Consider the following 16,055-nt stretch of genomic DNA (forward strand, 5'->3'; position numbering starts at 1 on the left):
AACTAGCTCATCATGCTAACGTCGGTTAGTTGACGCTCTGAGCTGGATGTAGCATCACGAGTCTAAAGGTAACTTATCCATGAGAAGGGTTCAGGAAGCGACACTGCTTCTTCACATTGGACAGGAACTCAGCAGCCTCGTCTGGACAAACAGCTGAACTACAGGTTTTCTGCTTAAGACTCATTTACCCATCAACAAGAGGCGGTTCACAAAGTTGCGACAGGGTATCTTTAATTTAGCTTTTAGCTAGCTGCTAGCTATTGTGATAGTAGAACTGTTACTCAACCTGTATATTAACACGTTACCTACATTTTACAAACTTACTATGCTTACTAATAACAATAACATAACAATATATGTATATAATGATACATAATTATATATATATATATATATATATATATATATATATATATATATATATATATATATATATATATATATAATTATTCATACATAGTAAGTATTCGTAAGCATAGTAAGTTTCTACATTGTATGTTTGTACAGATTATACATTGTGATAGTATAACTGTTGCTGTTAGAGCTCAATCTGTGTATTAACACGTAACCTACATTTTACTACAAACCAGGCCCATGTTATCATTTTATTTTATTTTATATTATTATGTCATATATCATTTTATATTATTATATATATATATACACACACACACATATAAACATATATACATATACACATATATATAGAAATAAATATACAAATATACATAAATAAATAAATATATGTGTATATATACGTACATAATATGTGGATATTTGTATATATACATATATGTATATATATGTATATATATCAGACATAGACATGATAGTACTGTAGATAGTAATTTTATTGTAATTTATTATTAATTGATGTAAATAATCCTGCAGCTCTATTTTTTGTTTCCATCTGTTCTGCTTTGTTATAGTAGGTGACAGTAATATGCCTTTGAAGACAAATAACAATGATTAATAATAACACAATTCCTCTGTAAAGCAGACAGCTGAACATAATTCATAAACATAAACAGAATATAAAGCTAGAAAGGTAATGAAAAACATGGAAGGATAATATTACTTATTGTGGTGATTACAAACTTGGATTGCATGTTTCCTGAGGGCTACATTAGACAATAGTCATGTCGAGAAAAACTCATAAATATCTTCAGCCACGTAAGCAGAAAAACAGTCATTTTGCTTTGCCCTGCTAAGACATGTGTTATGTAATACTTAATGATCCTCTGCAAAGTTGAAAATGCAAATGCGTTAAACAGTGAGTACACGCTTACGCTTGTGCTAAGATTCTGATTTGGCTTTAATTTCATGCTCCTCAGTTGGCCATAGCTTGTGAATGTCAGTGTATAACACTCATCTTTTATCACATGTGGGAAAATGCAGTTATAATTATATGAAATAATTAAACATCAAAGAGGCAGATACTTAGATGAATTTGATTGACAGCCTCATATAATATACAGTATATATATATATATGAATAACCTTGATGGAAAAAAAAATAGATATCTTATTCAAAACACATACAATATGAAAATACTGGTTAATAATCCAGTGCAGTGTTGTGAGGCCTTGTGGAGCTTTTGTTTACCAGCTAATCTGGTTGTTTGTTCACTATTGTCATAAAAGAGACAAAACACACAGTAAAGAAAATTAAAGATGAATTTGACCTGTATAGTGTATGTTTTTTTAATTTCTTTATATGTATATATTTACATCTCTATCTATCTATCTATCTAGATAGACAGATATTTTGATACTATAAATAGTAATAAAAAAAGCATATCTAATAAATATAATGCAACTTATCACGCAACAAAGGAGAAGAGTATCAGATGACAAGACAGTCAACAAGATGGCAATAGAGAGGACAACTAGTGACAGATTGCCTCTTTGTGGACAGTAGACTTACTGACCTAGTTTGATTGTGGTTTTTGTAAATTTGTTCTAAGTTACTGGACAACCTTTGAGTAAGGCAGCTTTGTCAGACTACAGCAAACTATTCTCTATGAACCGTAAGGCCTGATTATGAGTTATCATATACTGAGGCTCATGTTGCGTCTGTTCATTCACAGGAATCCACCTGGAAAAACAAAACACACCCTTCCACTTTGTTCGGGGTCACTCTGTCAGAAATAATTACGGAGCATTAGATGAGTTGATAATGCTTGGCGTGAGTTAACAAAACTTCCAGTGAAAGCTGTGTTTGTTTCTTTTATGACTACTCTCTCCGAAACTGCTACTAGAAAAACGGTAAGATACAATTCTTATGACGGATGCACCACAGAAATTATTTGACAATTACCTTTGTTATTGCCATCATCAGTTTTAATTGATGAGAAAGAAATAAAAGACTTCATTTATATAGCCAGCTTCCTAAAATGCAATAAGTGTGATCGACAGAAAACTGTAATAGGAAACCAACTCTTTCAGGATATTAAAATGGTTAACAGTCCATTTCAATTGTTAGGATCCAAATATCAAGAAAGCTTAGAGAACTGAAAAAGCATGTTTGTCTTTTTACTTATTAGATGTATGTGTACAGCCACTTTAAAATTGCTTTCTGCTTGCTTTACAGGTGAGTTTCTACAAGATTTGACTTGCATACAGTGACACCTCAGGGGCAGGATTGGAAAACAAAAAAAGGTCCTTTCATCACCCTCACAGGTAGACAGCACTCTTTTAGGCAACAAATCACTTAAAGTGAAACTCTCGCCAAAATGCAACCTAGGCTTTTTTTTGTGAGTGTCTATGAGTTAAACCTTCCTGTAAAAACATAATTATGATGAAAGAAGCATTTTTAAAATTTACCATATTTTTGATGCTGGCGTAAAAGTGCCCGTAGCACTCCCATTGAAAATGAGTTTGAGCCGAAAATGAAAATACGGTCAATCTTAAAAGTTTTTTTTTCAAATTGTATACAAAACTCTTTAAAATGATGGATGTTATGTGTGCTTTTGGAAATCGAATGTATGTTTTTCAACCACAAAGTATAATTGTTTCAAAATAAAAAGATAAAGAAATGTAAAAAGGATCACAGGCATCAGTCTGGAAGTGCATTCATGTCAGTGACCCTTTGTGCCATGTAATCTTTGACTATGATAATTTGAAAAGTGGGATCATCTTCAGAGGCTCAATCAGTCCCATTAAACCAAAGACCACAATCTGTGCTCCCGTTCAGCTCATCCCAGCTGATTATTCTTCAATTTTAATGAGACAGAAAGCAGTCTGACTACTTTGCTCTGCTTGTGTTATGTAGAGACTTGTGTTATGTAATACTTAATGGTCCACTGCAAAATTGAAAATGCAAATGTAAAGTAACAGTGAGGACATGTGCAATTGATTGTGCCAAGATGAAGACGTTCCCATTTTAATGTAGAACCCTTGAAGGTCTTAACGTCATTTTTCTTAGATCTCAGTTTTTTTCATGACAGGAGGTAAAATGCGGTGATGTAATAATCCTCATGGCGCTGTACTGGTGCACAGAGTGTATCCCTCTATCTGTGACTGCCCTGCTGCCCGTCATTCTCTTCCCCATGATGGGCATCATGCAATCAAGTGAGGTATTTCCAACTGTATACATGCATTTTAAAAATAGCGTTTTTTATCATATCAATTATTTTTGTGTTATGAAACATACTGTAACAGTGCTGTCCTTCTGTGACCCCTTTATATTTAAAATACTGTATCTGAAAAATAAAAGCAGCACTGTGTTCAGCTATGTAACCAAGCTAAATGAACTGCACATATTTAAAAAAATCACTCCATTCACAAACTTTAGAGATAATTGTTTTTTCCCCTGTTTTTATCTAATACAAAATTACGAACAGATAGAGCTCAACAGTGAGGTTCCGGAAGTGAAAATGCCATTCATATTCTGCATAGAGATTTTGATTATTGACCATAATGTCGTAACCATCCAAAGTAGACTTAACACGAGTTAGGAGATTGTGAAACGATGGTAAATGATCCTGTAGAAGCCACAAGTCCGTATGATATCAATCTTGTTTTTGGAAAAACATTTTTTATTCTCGATGTCATGGAAAAGTACACTACCCTCAATCCTATAGTGTAACAGCGAGGTCTCTGATTAGTGGAGCTCGCTGTTACCATGGAAATGTTTACCAAACCCGCAAATTTCATGTTAGCTAGTTACTGCTACCACTGAACTCTACAATCGTTTACCACAGAGCCACCATGATTTCACTTTCTGACCTACTGGGTTTTTTTAGTGATGAGGAGAAGAGTTTTGAAAAGGTTCACCTGAACATGAAATTTGCGGGTTTGGTAAACATTTCCATGGTAACAACGAGCTCCACCAATCAGAGATGTCGCTGTTACGTTTGCAGTGGTTTATGGGATGAGTAGTTCCTTTACTTTTAAGATAATTATGTACACAGTCTTGTACCTTTGCCTTTTTCTCCGTTTTCCAAATTTGGTTTTGTGCTGAATTAAATGTTTTATGGTCACGATTCATCTCGTAGCCAATTGGCTTGGTTCCAGGATCTTATGAAAAGTCAATGGAGTGAATGAATGGCAAATTCACTTCTGGAACCGGAGCCATTAAAAAAAGTGGGCGGTTACTGTTGAGCTCTATAATGTGTTATAACAAAATTAAAAATCTGTAACTGTGAGTTAATCTCGAGCCACTTTTAAAGCAGGTGGTGCCTTTATTTAAAGCATGCAAAATGACAAATCTAGAGAGGTGCAGTTAAATGATCCATAGTTTGTGGGCAGAAGTGGTAGTGTGGTATCTGTGCATAATCTCATTCACAACTAACTTCTTGGTTCTTAACTGTGTCTAACTCTGTGATCCTCAGACTCAGTATTAAACTCCTAGCACTCACTCATTCCAATCCTTCAGCAGATTTCATGACTCAGAACCAATGTTCCCACCCACATACATACACTGTCATTTTTTTCTGTACTGTACATTCTTCTCCTTTTTTTTTTATCTGATTTTCTTTCAATCAATGAATTTTCTTTTATTTTTCTGAGTCTGAGGTTTTTTTTTAGATTACTTCAGACTGAAATTATTTTTCCTTTACAGGAACCGTCATGCACTTTGACCATAATTAAATACCATACCACCAAATTGTTGCCTCAGATAATAAAACATCAGTCGACACTCTCTCCTGAAAAACTTTTCACCTTTCTGTTTCTCACACTCAGACACACACACACGCACGCACACGCACACACACACACACACACACACACACACACACACACACACACACACACACACACACACACACACACACACACACACACACACACACACACTCTCTCACTAGAAGGATGATCTGGTTTGTCTACATTTCAGCCTGTCCGGGAGGCTTTTCTTAGGAATCATAACATTAGTTTTCATGAGCTACACCCACATGACTTATTTGCTAAGCCTGGTAACTCTGGCGTTTGATGGATTTGTTTTTCATCCTGGCGCATGCCATTCCATTTTATGAATTTGCATGCCTTGCTCAGTTGACAACCTGTAATTAAATCTTATCACACTGGACACAGACAAAACAGCTGTCTCATCTTACGGTCAAGATAAAAAAAGATTATTTTTTCTGTTTATTGCTCATAGTTGCTTACCTTATCTGTCACCTTCTAAACACTTGGAAACACACCCTGTTCATGCAGGCTCCTCACTCTGAAGTTAATTTTCAATCCTTTTTTTCCAGGGTGCCTTCTGTATTTCCCACCATATATACTCAGACATTGTAGCATACTGCCTCTTAGACAGTTAGGCGGTGTGGCTTATAATTCTTTCCCCTCTGACTCTGTAATATTTGCCCATCACGTTGTGTTGAGCATGGCGGGATTTCTCAAATTTCTGTGGATGTATAGGAAATACATTATAATACTCCTGACGCCTCTTCTACTTCTGCCTCTGCCGCTGATCATCCCAACCCCGGTAAGAAAAATGTACACCCGTGTGTTTTTTTGTAGTAGGAGATATCTACAGGCAATGACTTTAAACTTCAGACCTACTAAGTAGGGACCACTTGTCTAATTGCATGATGTATTGTAATCCAAAGCTATACAACACATAGATTGAGGCACCACTTTATTACTTTAAGCCTTCAAAATATTGCTGAAAATGTACAGTGCGAATGCGTGTCATCTTAAGTATGTGCTTCTGTGTTGAGTTGCCTCGCTGTTGTAACTCTTCATGCAAAGCTTTTGCAATACATTTTTAAAATAATGCTAAGTATGTGCCATTAATATGACCACATGGTGCAGTTAAGTCACCATCTTGTAGACCACCGGTTGGAGGCCTGGGTGAAAATGGACAAAACAAAGTCGCTTTTGACAAAGTGTTGCTTTTTGGATTAAATCAAGGTGATGTGAGATATGAGATGTTTGCTTAGAGCACAGATCTCCTCTAACACCCATCAATCTTCTCAGGGAGATGGAGTAAAGAAGTAAAGAAGAGAGGGCTGAAACTTTTCTAAACAAGGTCTGTGGGGACATAATGGATGTGCCATCTAAAATGTCCTCCCTTTGTGCTGATTAAGAAAAATTTTAGTCTTGCTTCAGGAAGAAAATGTTTTTTTTGCGGCAAATTTTGATTTTCAAGCTTGGAAGAGAAGGCAGAATATCTTGTTTGAGACTGAGCTGCAAAATAACCTACAATTTTAGATAAAGAATAAGAATAGGATTGATATTCCAGCACACAACAGAACGGATTGATGCTATTTTAAAATGTGTTACATTACAAACAAAAAGGAGTGAACAATGTATTCCAGATGTGTCTTTGCCAGATTGGCATGGTGCTTAATTACCAAGAGGCAGCAGAGACCTCAAAAACAAAATAAGCAAACAGTAGGCAACAGCCATGACACTTCCACTGTAGGAACCTTTGTTGTGGCAAATTTTATTTGTCACACTTGGGAGAAAGGGCAGAATATATTGTGCAAGACTGAGCTGCAAAATAACCTGAAATATTTGACCAATTTTGTAAACCTACTAAGGTCCGACACCACAACAGGAAAATAAAAGAGACCAGAATCAAATCAAATCATGATGTCCGCAGGTCACCCTCACCACGCATTTAGGGTTAACTGGTCCGTCTGATACGTGATCCAGCTCAGATTAGATGTAAGGTCTGGTCTCACAGGTCAAACATCAAAGAACAGCACTGATTAAAGGACTTTCCAGGAGTTTTATCAAATCTGATCTCTGACCTTTTTTCTTTTGCTCTATTAGCAGTGTTATGAGCTAGTACAATAGACATCTGTTAAAGCACCACTCTGGTCTAGATTGAGTACAAACACGGTTTCCATTTATCTAAACAACCTGGGAAAAACGCTATTAAGCAGGCCTGAGGAAAAAAAAGATCAGATTAGATAAGGAGTAAACAAACTGAATATCAGCCTTATCATCATTAATTAATGCATTTTGCTGCTGCGGCTATTTCTACTGCTACAGTGTGATGACTCGGAGCAAGCAGTACATAGGTCACAGACCCCTGACTATAGATGTGGCAAAACTCTCTGTAGAAAATACTATGCATGATTCATTGTGGAAGGTGGTTGAAGAGGATGATATTTGAGAGTGGTATGATTTAAATGGGGCATATGATGGCTTCTGACCAGATATGTTTAAAAGTTAATGAGGCAAATAAGTGCAGATTCTGCTGACCATGAGTGTAATGATGAAAGTGACTGAACGTATCATTCTACCACTGAGGAGTCGAGGCTCATTAGGAATCTCATTGTTTAGTGACCCGACAGTTGAAAACGATTGTTCTTTTTTTTTGTTTTGAATCAATGAGACTCTCTCACTGCCCTGAGTATAATTTTAAAAAAGGATCACAGGCATCAGTCTGGAAGTGCATTCATGTCAGTGACCCTTTGTGCCATGTAATCTTTGACTATGATAAATTGAAAAGTGGGATCATGTTCAGAGGCTCAATCAGTATCATCAAACCAGAGACCACAATCTCTGCTCCCTTTCAGCTCATCCCAGCTGATTATACTTCAGTTTTAATGAAGATGAATACAAATAACAATAATGAATAATACTGCAATTCCTCTCTAAAGCAGCCAACTGAACATAATTCATGAACATAAACAGAACATACAGCCAGAAAAGAAATGAAGCACATTGCTGCAAACAGTCGGTCGGTTGCATGTTCCCTGAGAGCTACAGTGGACCGTAGTCATGCTGAAACATCCAATAAATTCCTTCAGCAGTGTAGACAAAAGCGGTTTGTTTACTTTGCCCTGCTAAGACATGCAGTATGCAATACTTAATGGTCCGCTACAGAGTTGAACATGCAAATATATGTAAAACAGTGAGCACACGTGCATTTGATTCTGCCAAGATAAAGACGTTTCTGTTTTTATGTTGATCCCCTCAAGGCTTTAGCATCCGCTTGTGCACGAGTGAAATGCATCAGTGTGTAACACTCATCTTTCATCACAGGAGGGAAAATGTGGTTATGTAATAATCCTCATGGCGCTGTACTGGTGCACAGAGTGTATCCCTCTATCTGTGACTGCCCTGCTGCCCGTCATTCTCTTCCCCATGATGGGCATCATGCAATCAAGCGAGGTATTTCCATATGTACACATGCATTTTAATTACATAACTCTTTAAAAATGTGTTTGACAGGGTCTTTCAACTCTTTTCAAGGATAAACACTCCAACATGAACTGACCTGGATTTCTCTCCTTACCTAGGTTTGTATACAGTACCTCAAAGACTCCAACATGCTCTTCATTGGTGGGCTGGTGGTGGCCATCGCTGTCGAGCAGTGGAACCTGCACAAGAGGATTGCCATTCTTGTTTTGCTAATTGTTGGGGTGAAGCCAGCTTTGTAAGAAGCGTTTCTCTTTACATGTAAACATATACATACCTCAGCTACAATATACATTTTGTAAACGCCCCTGTTCACACAATCTTGAGTACAATTTATCACTGAAATCCTTTGCATGCTGTCTTCAACATTCTACCCTCCACCTCATCATTTGTTTTGCATCTTCTCCAGCCTGATGATGGGTTTCATGAGCACCACGGCCTTTCTGTCCATGTGGATCAGTAACTCGGCTGCCACGGCCATGATGCTGCCCATTGCCGGCGCTGTGCTGCAGCAGCTGTGTGATACAGAGGCCAACGCTGAAGAGAGGGAATTTAGCCTGACTGCTGCGAAGGACGGTCAGGAAAACCAGGCGTTTGAGATGGGCGACACTAAAGAGAATCACAAGAAAGAGCTCAGACCAAAGGACAGCAGCATCAACATGGGTGAGTGTGTAGCAGTGTTTTTGGTTCTTCCCAGATGCTAATGTTTACTAATGTTGTTCTAATGCTGTTTTGCAGATGCATATAAAGACGACGACAGCAAAGACATGAAGGAGATTAAAGAAAATGTTATTTCAAGTACGTTTTTAACTTTATCTGCAGCAGACAGCTCAGAAAAGAATAAAAGGCCAAATGTATTCTCACTGTGGTTTGTTTGAGCTCTGTGGCAACTTGTCGACACTGTGTTAAACAATTACAAAGCATTGAAAAACCAAGCAGTAAATTCATGTTACATCCAAGACACTCGGACACAAATTAAATAGTCTTTTCAGTTCTAAAGATGATGCCTCTGTCTTTCCAGAAGTTGACAGGAGTCCAGAGGCAGAGCAGCGCAGACTCCAGAGGGAGCAGAAGTATGTGGAGCTGAAGAAAGGCATGAGCCTGAGTGTTTGTTACTCTGCCTGCATCGGCGGGACGGCCACTCTCACTGGAACCACACCCAATGTTATCCTGAAAGGCCAGATCGATGAGTACGAGCTGCAAATATGCAAATGCACCCACCCAAATGGGCAATTTTCCTGAATGCAAATTTATCAGACCAGATTCAATCTGTGGGAACCAACCATAAACCAAGGATGATGATATTATCCTCATTATAGTGAGGTGGGCCAGATTGACTTTTTCCCACTGAACGTCTATTTCGATTATAAGTAAGGTTCATATTAGTTCTGATTTTACTCAGTACAAATGAGTCACAGTACTGAACAAGTCCTAAGTTTCACCCAATTGGCATTTGGATGTCAACTCAACATACCAGGTGCCCATCATTTGTAGTCATGCCAAGTCAATTGAGCAATTTAATTACCGAGAAATTGTAATCAACTTACTGATAAGTCATGGCCTAGTCAATGAAAACAGTACTCCTTTGGGAAAAAGCTTGCTGGGGCTTCTCGACAAGAGATCTCAGCCACCTATTTGAGTTCTATTGTTCTTCTAATGTTTGTTATCATCAACAGGCTCTTCCCAGACAATGGAGGCATAATCAACTTTGCAAGTTGGTTTGGCTTTGCTTTCCCTAACATGCTGCTAATGCTTGCCCTGTCTTGGCTGTGGCTGCAGTTTATGTTTCTAGGCTTCAAGTGAGTTTGATGGACGAGAGTCATATTCTTTGTTGTTACCTCTAAAGAATCTGCATCATCAAAATCGAGTAATTTATTTACACACTGTGTTGTTCCAGCTTGAAAAAGTCCTTTGGCTGTGGCACAAAGAGAGTTGCTGACAGAGAGGCTTACCAGGTCATCAAAGATGAATACAAGAAGTTGGGCAGGATGGACTTCGCTGAGGGCTGTGTGCTGGTCATCTTCACGTTGCTGGTCATTCTGTGGTTTACCAGGGAGCCTGGGTTCATACCCGGCTGGGCCACTGTGCTCTTCAACAAAGACAAAACGTGAGTACAAAAACTGCTAGTCATTCAGTAAAAAATGTCCCGATCAACCCTGAGATCTGGCCTTACACATTTCTTCAAGAAGATAAAAGTTCAGTTCTGTTTTCTCTGGAGAGTTTCCTCTGTCCTGTCCAGTTTATTACCATGTCTTTTAGTTTTGCCATTTAAATATATCACAATATTTGTTACAATGACATTACTGTGCTCATGGAAACCTGTCAGGCTCTTCGTTTAAAAATCCAAGTGTACGTGTGTTGTAAAACTGCCCATGTTGGAGCATCATACTATCTGAACAGTGCGCAGGAAAAATACAGCGCCACTGACTGTAGACCAGCTTTTGGCTGATCTGTGGCACAGTCCCTTTCTACTGCCTAATGATAGCAATATTTTGGTCACGTTATACTTTAATATGGCGTAAGCGTTGTCTTTTCCTGGGTTTAAAGGCATTACAGTATGTCTTTTTTCTAAACTTACTAGACTGTTGTTCTTGTTCTAATCCATGTCAATACAATCAATAATGTTGTTTTTGTGAAAACACTGATCGTCATCCCTACAATACTGTCACAATATTGATATAATTTTTGGTGCTTTTGAGAAGACTGAAAATATTGAGATAATTTGTGTGATATTGTTTAGTGGCCGTATCACCCAGCCCTTGTGTCAATCACTAAACTTTGGTCTCCATGGTGTGTGGTGTGTCTTGGCCCGTCTGTAGCTGTTTTACCCTAAATAGGTCCAGTGTCAGATGTTTGATTTGATGACCCGACCCTATAATTCTCCGTCCAGTCCTGGGTTTATTCAAGAGGTAATTCAGCTAATGCAGTTGGAATAAACATGTTTTTCTCATCAGGTACGTCACTGATGGCACTGTGGCCATATTCATGTCTGCACTCTTCTTCTGCATCCCATCCAAATTACCCGGATGCTGCGGGGAGTCCAGTGATGGTAGGTCAGCTGGCATGTTTCGGATCGTTTTGTGTGTGGAACAGGTGTGTTTCTATACATGTCTACTTATTGAAAAAAGAGAAGAAAAAGAAGGTGTGTAAACAAATTGAATGTGCAGCTTTCAAAGATCAAATTTTGGAGTGAACAGCATTGATAAAATTGTGTGAAAAGTACATAAATCAGCACACTTTAAGAGAATAACGCTATATGTATATATGTTTAAGCATAAAGGCAAGGGCTTGATCTCTTTTCGGCTCTGTCTGTGCAAGACTGAACAATAGTGCTCATTCACTGCCACACCACAATTTATGTTTGCGGCATGTCGCGGTAAGTCTCTCACATGAAGATAAGCATGCAGTTTTATAATAACGTTTGTCCCCTCTCGGTGTGTACACCACAAAGATGTAGTTAATAACTTTTATTGCCTGTGATAATGCTTCTCGCTGATTCAGTGCTTCCTGAGTTGTAGCCTGATAGCACCAAGGTCAAGTCTGCACAGCGAGCTGTGCTGCTGTTCCTCTGACAAATTACTTTTCTATCAATGGATATTTTTTTTTTGCTCTTGGTAACTTAAGTTGAGTGTGTCCAGCTCCTGCCCACAAGCAACATGGGTTTTGCAGCACGTTAAAAGGTGGAAAAGCCGTTTGTTTTGTATACAGAGGAATGACAGAAGAATGATTAACAAGCTTAAAAGATAGAGCTTAAAAGACATGACAGACTTTGAGTTGCCAAAGTCTTTGTCTCACACGCTGGGGGAAAAAAATTAGTTTTGAAGTATGGATCCAGTTACAACATCACATTTTGGTGTTGATTTTGATGGCTTGCCATTTATCACACTTCTTTCTATCTTCATGGAGTGAATTTATGGTCACAACACTCTTATCTGTCGACAGTAAAAGGATTTTTCCTTCATCTTGATGAAGGTTCCAAGTCATCCAGTTCATAGTACTTCTAAGTGTTATATCGTAGGCAGCTGGCGTTGTTTTAGTGTCTTGAAGCGATTCACCTTTCACCTGAGCGGCTTCTTTTGACTAACTGGAAGGGGGTTTGTAGGCTTTAAACCCTGTGTGGGAGTGTCCTTATAGTTGGAGTTGTTAAGGTCACGTGTGAACTCTGGGTTTCAGGGTCGTTAGGGCTACTTGTGAATCATTGACCCAACCGGCCTTCTAAATCATTATTTTTGACCGTCCTAACTAATAGCTGATGAAAGCTGTGAATATTTGAGCTTCTTTCTTCTTTGTCTCCTTGCTCTACCAGGGGCCCCTGCTGAAGCCCCTCCAGCTCTGCTTAGCTGGGACATTGTCCATAGAAAGTTCCCTTGGAACGTCCTTTTGCTTCTAGGAGGAGGTTATGCATTGGCCCATGGAAGTGAGGTAACTCAGCCAATCATAAAGTCCACATTTTTCTGAAGACAAAATCTTTCAATGCTGATGTGTGTTCTACCACCCTGCATAAAGAAATCTGGACTTTCTATGTGGCTGGGAGAAAGTCTCATCCCGCTGCAGAGCATCCCTCCATACGCCATCACCATCCTGATGACTATGCTCGTGGCTGCGTTCACCGAATGTTCCAGCAACACAGCCACAACAACTCTCTTTCTACCAATACTGGCCTCCATGGTGAGAGTGAACGTAATTGTTTTTGTTGTTTTTATTACACTTATGGTTGTGTACATGTTAGACAAATGAGATATTATCTGGTCATTAGTGAGAGAGAGGGATGTTGGTTTGTTTGCAGGGCTAGTTGTTGCCACTTACTTCCAGTCTTTTTTCAAAAGCTAAACTAATCACCCTAGGCTCCACACCCATACTTTAAGTCCCCCACCTGTCAGTTTAATGTTTTTCTTCTTTTTCTTACAGTTGAATATTTCAGCTTCACTGTGTAGAAAGTTTAACTTTAGAAGGCCCATTTGTCTGGTGAAAGTGGATAGTTGCTCCTCCAGTGAACACACACTGAGTGTGTTCACAGTGAAGTAGAAGACATCTTGTGTCCAGCAGGAAACGTCACGCATCACATCACACATATTCATAACACATAATCGTAGAAGGAGCAGATGTAATCTTAAGTATTTTGACAATCTAATGGAAGTTTTTTTTGCATGTAGAAAAACCAAATCAGAAGCAAATTATTTGCCCAAGCAAGGTGTTTTATATGCATCTTAAAACACGTCTGAAGGGGATCTTTAACCCGCAGATGTAAAGGTTACACTGATCTTCTCATCTAACTCTGCAAGAGAAACCACATAATCAAATTCCCCAAAATATAAAACTATTACTGAAAATCTTTAAATTTAAGGTATCCCATATGTAAAACTATACATACTGAAGGAATTACTGAAAAGTGCCAAACACTTATTTAGTTAAAAAATCATCTTCCTGATTTGCAACAGTAAATGTCGAATCTCATCTCTTCAGCATCTATTTAATAGTCTTTCGGTCTGATGTTAACATGAAAGTATGTTTGTATTTGTTTGAAAATGAAACTGTTGCTTGAAATCTAAAATATTTGCCTGCTGCCTGTAGCTTTTGGTTTTATGGCATCTTAGCAGACCATGTTTGACAAAACAAACAATGCAACCAGCTCCTCCCGGCTCTGACAGATCTAGACTTGCCTGTTCAGCATGTGAGGGAATTTCACTTTTCTTTTCTTCTTTTTTTTTTTTTTTTTATCCAGGCCACTGCCATCAAAATACACCCACTGTATGTGATGCTACCATGCACCATCGCCACCTCACTGGCTTTCATGCTGCCTGTTGCCACTCCACCCAACGCCATTGCTTTTTCTTTCGGAAACCTCAAAGTCATAGACATGGTAAGACCTTCCAGAACAGATAGAGACCCTGTAAGTGAGCATGATAACATGCACACAGTGTTTCGGATAAAGGCTCATATCCAGTTTTTAGATAAGCAGCTTATATTAATCCTTATATCTGATCATTATTATCTATTTGCGCAACATTGTGAATAATAATAACAACACAATATTACAATATTCAGCTCAAGCAGCAGAAAATGCAATGTATATCTGCCTTAGTATTATTCAACAAACTGAATTAATATTATATTTATATGATTAATTTAAGAACTCTTCACATGGGCACCAGTAACACCAAGTTGTTTATGTTGTGTTATTTTTCTGTCTGTTTCAGGCCAAAGCCGGATTCATTTTGAACATTATTGGGGTCCTAACCATCAACCTGGCCATTAACACATGGGGAGTGGCCATGTTCCAGCTGGATTCCTTCCCCAGTTGGGCTAATGTCACCAAAAATCCTTGAATGTGAACTCAATGAAACAGAGACAGGGGGGAAACTGGGGGAGATGAACAATACCTGCATATCTATCAGGACTCCACCACTGGAGGACTGGGCTTGCAGATGGCTATGTGTGTTTTTCAAAGCTCCCCTGAATGATGTGCACTGAGGCCCATCCTCGAGCTGTTCTATGCAGCTTTATATCCTGCCTCATACTGTGATGTTCTTCAGAAACCAGCCCAACTTTCTGACTGGAAACACTGGGGCACCATTTGCTTTGAGTGTACTGAGTTCAGTTCATTGAGATAAATATTCCTCTGGACAGTCAACAAAGCAGATCAGAATTCAATGCGTTGAATCCCACGAGGGACTTTTAAGTGTTTATGAAACAGTCTTGTGATTTCTGTGATGCTTGTAAGTGATCTGTAACGGCAAACAAGACCATTGGTGAAAAAGACTTCTATTCTTATATCTATTGTTATTATTAATGCCTGTGCTCGGGTCCGATCACATATATCACATATAAAATCACTCATAAATATGCATTACCTCATTGCGATCCATCCTGGGTCACTCTCTGTCACTTTCTTCCAAAACAAATACACTCACCGCCGGCATGCTCTTGCAAAGATCTTTACACCTGCGGCCGCTGGTGTTACGCTAGGAAAAGGGGCCGTCAGAATCAACAAAATCTGAAAGTACCTTGTGGTCACTTTAAATATGATGACAAGATGTGATGTTTATGGAAGCAGGTGCCAATCTGGATCACATAGAGAAGTATATTGTGGCAAACTTTGATTTTGTGAATCGTCAATGCATCTGTATTAAACCGTGTTACACTATCCTAGTGTAATAAGTTTAAACTGCATAAGCAGCTTTATGTTCTCAGGCTGTGAGACTTGATTCATCCTTCATACCCTGTTAGACTATTTTTCTGTGTGAATGGAGCATTAAGGGACTCAAACCTTGTTTTGTTTTTAAATCTCAGCATTATATAAAAAAAAGACTGTTAAATGACCTTGTGAAATCCACCAAAGCTTCTTTTTTGCACACGATGTAATTTTATTACCATGTTTGGCAGGTACATTAGGTCAACATAACAGATGGTTACATGTGTGAACATGGTTCTCAGTGAAGAGACAGCTG

At 38.5% G+C, this 16,055-nt stretch overlaps 1 protein-coding gene across 2 annotated transcripts; it reads left to right on the plus strand.

Annotated features, from left to right (window-relative positions):
- The first annotated feature begins 27 nt into the window (after window positions 1-27).
- Window positions 28-15,926, plus strand: LOC119031535 (solute carrier family 13 member 2-like). Of its 2 annotated transcripts, XM_037120098.1 has the most exons (15): window positions 28-164; window positions 2,594-2,682; window positions 3,450-3,578; window positions 8,452-8,580; window positions 8,709-8,845; window positions 9,017-9,270; window positions 9,346-9,405; window positions 9,629-9,797; window positions 10,284-10,406; window positions 10,505-10,714; window positions 11,562-11,656; window positions 12,914-13,029; window positions 13,114-13,275; window positions 14,330-14,467; window positions 14,805-15,926. In XM_037120098.1, exons 3-15 carry the CDS (start codon window positions 3,480-3,482, stop codon window positions 14,931-14,933), a joined length of 1,821 nt encoding a protein of 606 aa, XP_036975993.1. In that variant the 5' UTR covers window positions 28-164; window positions 2,594-2,682; window positions 3,450-3,479; the 3' UTR covers window positions 14,934-15,926. The 2 variants fall into 2 exon arrangements, with proteins under 2 accessions (XP_036975993.1, XP_036975984.1); XM_037120089.1 differs by lacking the exons at window positions 28-164; window positions 2,594-2,682; window positions 3,450-3,578 and adding an exon at window positions 5,707-5,935.
- The last annotated feature ends 129 nt before the right edge of the window (window positions 15,927-16,055 follow it).

Source organism: Acanthopagrus latus, chromosome 2, assembly GCF_904848185.1.
Source record: "Acanthopagrus latus isolate v.2019 chromosome 2, fAcaLat1.1, whole genome shotgun sequence".
Classification (NCBI taxonomy): domain Eukaryota; kingdom Metazoa; phylum Chordata; class Actinopteri; order Spariformes; family Sparidae; genus Acanthopagrus; species Acanthopagrus latus.

What these genes read in the sequence shown, in the direction of transcription:
- LOC119031535 (XM_037120089.1), top strand. Translation starts at nt 5,834, where the DNA reads ATGGCGGGATTTCTCAAATTTCTGTGGATGTATAGGAAATACATTATA. An exon ending in CGCTGATCATCCCAACCCCG is followed by an intron (nt 5,936 to 8,451) that starts GTAAGAAAAATG and finishes CTTTCATCACAG; the next exon opens with GAGGGAAAATGTGGTTATGT. An exon ending in TAAAGAAAATGTTATTTCAA is followed by an intron (nt 9,406 to 9,628) that starts GTACGTTTTTAA and finishes CTGTCTTTCCAG; the next exon opens with AAGTTGACAGGAGTCCAGAG.